The 5,916-nt window shown below is 44.3% G+C and overlaps 2 protein-coding genes across 3 annotated transcripts in view; one reads left to right on the top strand and one right to left on the bottom strand.

Annotated features, from left to right (window-relative positions):
- Positions 1 to 1,830, top strand: part of LOC119291100 — a 5,872-nt gene extending 4,042 nt beyond the window's left edge. The window contains exons 8-13 of the mRNA XM_037569813.1: positions 28 to 146; positions 467 to 508; positions 671 to 739; positions 1,001 to 1,050; positions 1,152 to 1,189; positions 1,603 to 1,830. Of these exons, the coding sequence (XP_037425710.1) occupies positions 28 to 54 (27 nt within the window). The 3' untranslated portion in view covers positions 55 to 146; positions 467 to 508; positions 671 to 739; ... (1 more) ...; positions 1,152 to 1,189; positions 1,603 to 1,830. The remainder of the gene's footprint in view (positions 1 to 27; positions 147 to 466; positions 509 to 670; positions 740 to 1,000; positions 1,051 to 1,151; positions 1,190 to 1,602) is intronic.
- A 236-nt stretch (positions 1,831 to 2,066) lies between these two features.
- LOC119291099 (uncharacterized protein At1g01500-like) lies at positions 2,067 to 4,224 on the bottom strand. Of its 2 annotated transcripts, none has more exons than XM_037569812.1 (3): positions 4,083 to 4,224; positions 2,649 to 3,347; positions 2,067 to 2,551 (listed from the first exon to the last, which is right to left on the bottom strand). In XM_037569812.1, the coding sequence occupies exons 2-3, from the start codon at positions 3,300 to 3,302 to the stop codon at positions 2,288 to 2,290; spliced, it is 918 nt and encodes a 305-aa protein (XP_037425709.1). In that variant the 5' UTR covers positions 3,303 to 3,347; positions 4,083 to 4,224; the 3' UTR covers positions 2,067 to 2,287. The 2 variants fall into 2 exon arrangements, with proteins under 2 accessions (XP_037425709.1, XP_037425708.1); XM_037569811.1 differs by having other exon boundaries at positions 2,649 to 3,397; positions 4,083 to 4,223.
- Positions 4,225 to 5,916: the final 1,692 nt, after the last annotated feature.

Consider the following 5,916-nt stretch of genomic DNA (forward strand, 5'->3'; position numbering starts at 1 on the left):
GACAGGTTAATTAATCCTACATTTCAGTATCAACCAGCATCTGTTCCTTCTTGAGCTCTCAACCCTGGGGTACACCTCCCGGTCAAGGTGCACCTCTTGTCTCACCGATGATGCAGCCTGGGCATCACTCGCTCTCAGCTAGCTAGGTAAGTACTGCAGGGACTCTGCTGCATTTCAATCACTTGATGTTTGTCTACCATGGAGTAGAGTTTAAGACCGCTCCGCATGATTTGATGATATTCCTTTTTGAGCATCGGCTCTGGTGCATTCTTACTCACCACCGGGTACTTTGAAGCTAATAATGTTCCAGATTGGTGGCATTCTGTTTGAAAGCATGCTGGTTCGGTTTTGCAGCAGTTTTGACTTAAATAGTGGTTCAGTTTTGCCTTCAATAGTGGTTCTGCAACTAATTATTTGTTGATCTATTGGTTTTATTGGGAACTGGTGGGGTCTTCTGTTTGAGCAGACTACCTATAAGAATCGTCAGCGCCTTTACCTATCAGAGCAGGTGACCTTCAAAAGTCCTCAGTTTGAACACTTAGACAAACAGTTTTTTAGCATCTACGACTGGTTATTAGGTTTTGTTACATAATGAGTATTTATATTCCCTTATTTCAATTTTTTTCTTTGTCTTTGCCTTGACACTAAATTGTGTATGTGTTATTTGCAGGTACTAATCTTGGTGTGAGCTCAAGGCAATAGGCAATTCTGAAGGTAGGCAATCGTCATTAGCCAGGTAGTTGTACATGGTCTGGTCTCTTAGCATAATCTGAAAGTATCTAATGCAGTACTCAATATTAGTAGTCATTTGAAAAATATGCCAGTGTCTTGTTTGTCATGTCCATTCTATTAATCTAGAAGAAACCGAGAGCATACACTCACACTCTCATCGAACCCAAATTGTTAACCTGGGATAAGTAGATATTAGTCCCACTTTGTTCTTACTTTTCCGGCTTTTCTATGTTCTTACCTTTTTTGCACTTTCCTTTCATTTCCGTAGATGCCAGGGCTGGCTGCCATGTGTACCATGGTGAGAAGTAGCACCAGTAGGTCGGCTCAGTCCCTATGGCAATGTTCTTTGTTATTTTTTTATTATTCAACCACATACATTTGTCTGTTCCTGATGGCCTTGGTAACTTGAAAATCTGCAGTGCCATATTGGCTCCCTCTACCGAGCAGCGTGGAGGAGGTGAGTGGTTGTCTCTAGAATACTTTTCAATCCTGTGATACTTATTGTTTTGCCCCTGAAGTAGAACAAAACAGGAAACTACATGGTGAAAAGTGGGGTGATAAATATCCAATTACTAAATTCACTAAATTCGTGATCCCAAAACTGTGAGCAAAATAGTTAAATGTCAGGGTTTGCTCTACTGCAAATTTGCAGTTTACTTGAACTTTGTTGTGATGAGAGATTCAGTTTCTTTGGGCAAAAGGTCTGGCCAAACAAATAAATGCATGTGTTTTTCATGTTTTTTTTTCAGTAAGAAGTTGATTCCGTATCTTATGTACTTGTTGTGAGCTACTTTTAACTATGATAAAGAATGTACATTGAATTGTTGCTTGTTGGTGTTCTTACGTCTTTGATCTGATGCTTTATTACAGGGTTGGGAGTGATCGCACTTCAACTTCTGTACGCTGCATTTTCTTTTGGATGTGTCATGTCATCATTTCTACTGGTCTATGTTATGCCAAAGACTTAAGTTCTCTATGCAGAGTTGCAAATTGTCTGTAAGCTACTACGTGTTGTCGTATCTTCTATGCGTAAGATATTTGGTGCTAAACCTGTCGTGAAACATGCTTTCAATGTTCATGCATTGTTAAGAGGCTTCTTATTGTGTGCATAGAAATGTTGGACCGGCACCCTTGCGCCAAGGCGCGATCCCGATCTAGTTGCCATGATGGACTGGGCTAAACAATGGATGATATTACATCTGTTCTTGACAGCACCATCGATGGTCTCGTATACGGTATATAGCAGTATACGCGGGCGTGGCAACTGGACACCTTTATCTGCATGTATGTAACAAAGCAGCTGCCTCGTAGTTGCCGGAAGTGACAGCACAATATTAACTGCAGCATGCTTGGTAGCAAGTTTGCAACGCGAGGGAACATTTGAATTAGCAGAACGATGAACATCAGCAGGGCAAGGCAAGTGCTTCCATATAGTAACAGGCAAGAGGATCTACAAACACATCCAGCAGAATAATCTCCAGGCGCGTCACGTCTGGCGAGAAGCAGAGTTGCTGTGCCCTTGCTCTGTGACATGTTGGAATGCTACCGTTCAGAGTCAGAGCAGGCCAGAGATCAGCCGCCGCCTCATAGTCCTGGAGGTGGACTGGTAGGAACGGGCCAGGAGTCCAGCGCCGATGCCGACCCCGAGGAAGATGCCCAGGCTGATGCCCACGCCCACTCTGACGCCAGCGGTGAACCACGAGAGCTCGCTGTCCTCGCCGTCCAGGCCATGGTCCAGGCCAGCCGATCTCGCGTACAAGCTGTCGTAGTCGACGTCGTCCATGCCCGGTTCCGGCTTGTAGCACCTGTACTCCGATTCCTGCGCGCAAGATGCAGTTCATGCGTTTCAGCAACACCGATGCAATCAATCAATCCAGGATGAAACGAAAAAAATAAATTTGTGACGCGTTACGCACCTGTGGATCATGCTTCTGGTCAGGCGGCGTTTCTTTCGCGTCGTCGTCGGCGTGCTCGCCGCACTCGGGGATGGGCTCCATGAAAGGCGCCTTGACCTGGCGCGTCCTCCTGAGCCGCAGCTTCATCGCCTTGGTGAACACGATCGGGCTGCCCCGGAACAGGCTCGCTACGTACACCTCGACCATCGGCGACTTCGCGTCCTCCCCGCCGCCTTTCAGGAACCCCGAGCACCGCTGCATCGCGACCTGGCACTTCATGACCCACCCCTTCTTTTTCTCCTCCGCCACGTCGCACATCTCCATGATCCCCACGAGGAGCCTCTCGCCGCTGCCGACGCGGACCTCGAAGCGCACGCTCCCGGCCATCCTCACGGTCGCCGTGCTGACGAAGGAGGCCTCGCGCGACGCCGCGTCCACGCGGTCCCTGCGGAGGGGGCACGAGACGTGGCCGTTGTTGTCGGTGCTTCTTGGCCTGTCGCCGTTCACTTCCAGGACGGTGTCGGAGGTGAGCGGGGCGTGGGTGATGCTCAGGGTGTCCAGCATGGTCTCGTCCAGCTCGCACCTGCTCAGCCGCAGGTAGAAGACTCTCAGGCTGAGCCACGACGATGGCTCCGGCGTGGGCTTGGGAACCTCTGGTTCTGGAATTTCGCCCATGTCTCGGAGAATTTGCGCCGAAGTTGCTCAAATTCGTGGTGAGGACTGTACGGAGGAATTTGAGCAGTCAGGGTTTGGGCGTATCAGATTGTTTTCTGCGAGAACACAGTTTTGTTTCACGTGGTTAGTACTTGTAAAGAAACTGCACCATGGAAAATTTGCATTTGGGTAGTTCTTAATATAGTTGGTGCATCTCAAGAGTCAAGACTGATAATTCCGTGCAAGGGGATAATGGATGGATGAACATCTATCATATCACTGAGAGGTAAACATCCAAGAACTTCTCAAACGCATGCCCAAAAAAACTTCTCAAAGGGAACACATAAAACTTCGCTAGTTCCTCAATTTAAGGGTGCGCTCTACTGGTTTCTTTGAATTCCATTTTTCTTTTTTCAATAACAAACTAAGGCTAAACTATTGTTGAGCATTAGTGAAGATTTTTATAACATAAAACATTACTTCTTTTGAAAAAAAAGGAAGACAAGAACATAGAACAAGGCAGAAGATGAGTTCAGTCCCCCGCAAAAAAGAAAAGAAGAAGATGAGTTCAGTCAAATTTTCCTACTCCCATACTCAAACGAACAAACAGAATCACAAAGCTCCACTAACATGGAGGAGGACCAGCTTTTGGAGAATCAAAGAACAAGAAATTGATTTGAGGTTCGAACTCAACTCTCGCAAAATTTGAGGCCATGACAAAATGATGAAACCTCTGTATTTCCAAGAACACCATCGAAGAACTCAGAGTAGACTTGCATGGAGAGAATAGGGTCCACTTACCAGATTCAGCAACCCAATTGCCTCTCCCTCCGTCCTCCTTTCTCGTCCGGCACGAACTGCACTGTGGTAGTAGGATATATATGAGCGTGGAGGAAGAAGCTTCCTCTCTCTCTATTATACGAACTCATTTTCGGATGGAGCTGAGCCCCCCGTAAATCCCTCCAACTGACACCTCACACAATGGGCGCCAACGTCCAAAAGCCACCTCCTCGTGCATGACTGCATAATTCCGTTCGGCGACGTAGGGAAAAAAAGAAAAAAAAAGAGGGGAAATAGACTTTTATTTCCCATTATTATTGCTTTCGTTGTGCATACGTTGCTCTTTGGTAACGCTGGCTGTGGATAAATGCCCTCCTGTAACTGATCCTGCCATTTTAATGTGGGCTCATGTCATGTTCAAATTTGTATTTCGTTTGAAATAATGGATCCAGCTACTCTGGCTAATAACATGGCAAAGGAATGGTTTACCCCTTATTGTGGGCTTGGTACATGTGAATTTGGTGGTGGTGTCGTTTAAAGTGGCGCACAAAAAAAGATGTGGATCTCCAGCATGTAGAAAGAGAGATGAATTTGGGTGGCCAGAAACAAGAGCATGCATGGCCGCCCAGTTGGCCACATCGTGTTCAAGATCTCAAACTAGGCAATGGTGACCTTACGAGTCAAAATCAACTACCTATAGCCACATATATTTTACAATGATACTTATATATAAATTGTACTCCTTTCTCTCCATCCATTCCAAATTACTCAGCGTGTTTGGTTTTTCACATTGTCTAATATAGGATTCTTTTTTTTACGGGTAAAGCATGGATTTTATTCCTTAGAAATAATGTTACTGTCTGCTAATATGATTTTTATAATATACCAACAAAGAGTGTAAGATCATAGTCAAAACAAAGTTCGTAAGATATTCTTTTCGAAAAGGGGATTACCCAAGGCCTAATGCTCCCTCCGTTCCTAAATATTTGTTTTTCTAGATATTTCAACAAGTGACTACATACAGAGTAAAATGAATGAATCTGCACTCTAAAATATGTATATATACATTTGTATACGGTAGTCCATTTGAAATCTCTAAAAAAACAAATATTTAGGAATGGAGGGAGTATGATGCACACAACAATTTTATTAAACGCAAAGAACATCCAAGTCATCGCGTACCAAAATGTTTACAACAAGACACGACGACCTCGATCGGAAACAAGATTACATAGCTCCTCTACATAATCTCCAACTGGCATGCCAGCCAAATTGGTTGAACAAACCCCGCGCAACCGTTTCCAAACGGCTGCACCCAAAGGCCATAGGCCCCCTCGTGTCCACACGCTGCCACCTACAGATTGGTCGTAGCCCTGAAGATAACATGCAATTTTTTTTTGGAATATATGATCTTTTAGAAAGCACAATCATTTCGGCAATTCCAAATTGCCCAAAGAATGGCACAAAACCCCGCACGGATTTGGCCCTTCACTTTATGGTTAATACCTCCCAACCAAATACCAAAGAAAATTGGTATGCTTGTTGGTGGTGATAAATTGAAAGTAACATGAACAGTATGCCAAATCAATTTAGTGAACGGGCATGACAGGAATAAATGATGAATTGTTCCCACTGATCACAAAAACAACATTTTGCGCTACCCTGCTAATTGTGTTTTACAATTATCTTTGGTAAGAACTATCTCCCTCTGCAAAAACCACATGAAAACTTTGATTTTACAAAGAACTTTTGTTTTTCAAATATGCTTTCTTCGAAAATAGGCCATAATTCATGAAATCCGCACACACACACATACACACACACAAATATATATACATATATACATATATACATA

This window comes from Triticum dicoccoides, chromosome 4B, assembly GCF_002162155.2.
Source record: "Triticum dicoccoides isolate Atlit2015 ecotype Zavitan chromosome 4B, WEW_v2.0, whole genome shotgun sequence".
In the NCBI taxonomy this organism is placed as follows: domain Eukaryota; kingdom Viridiplantae; phylum Streptophyta; class Magnoliopsida; order Poales; family Poaceae; genus Triticum; species Triticum dicoccoides.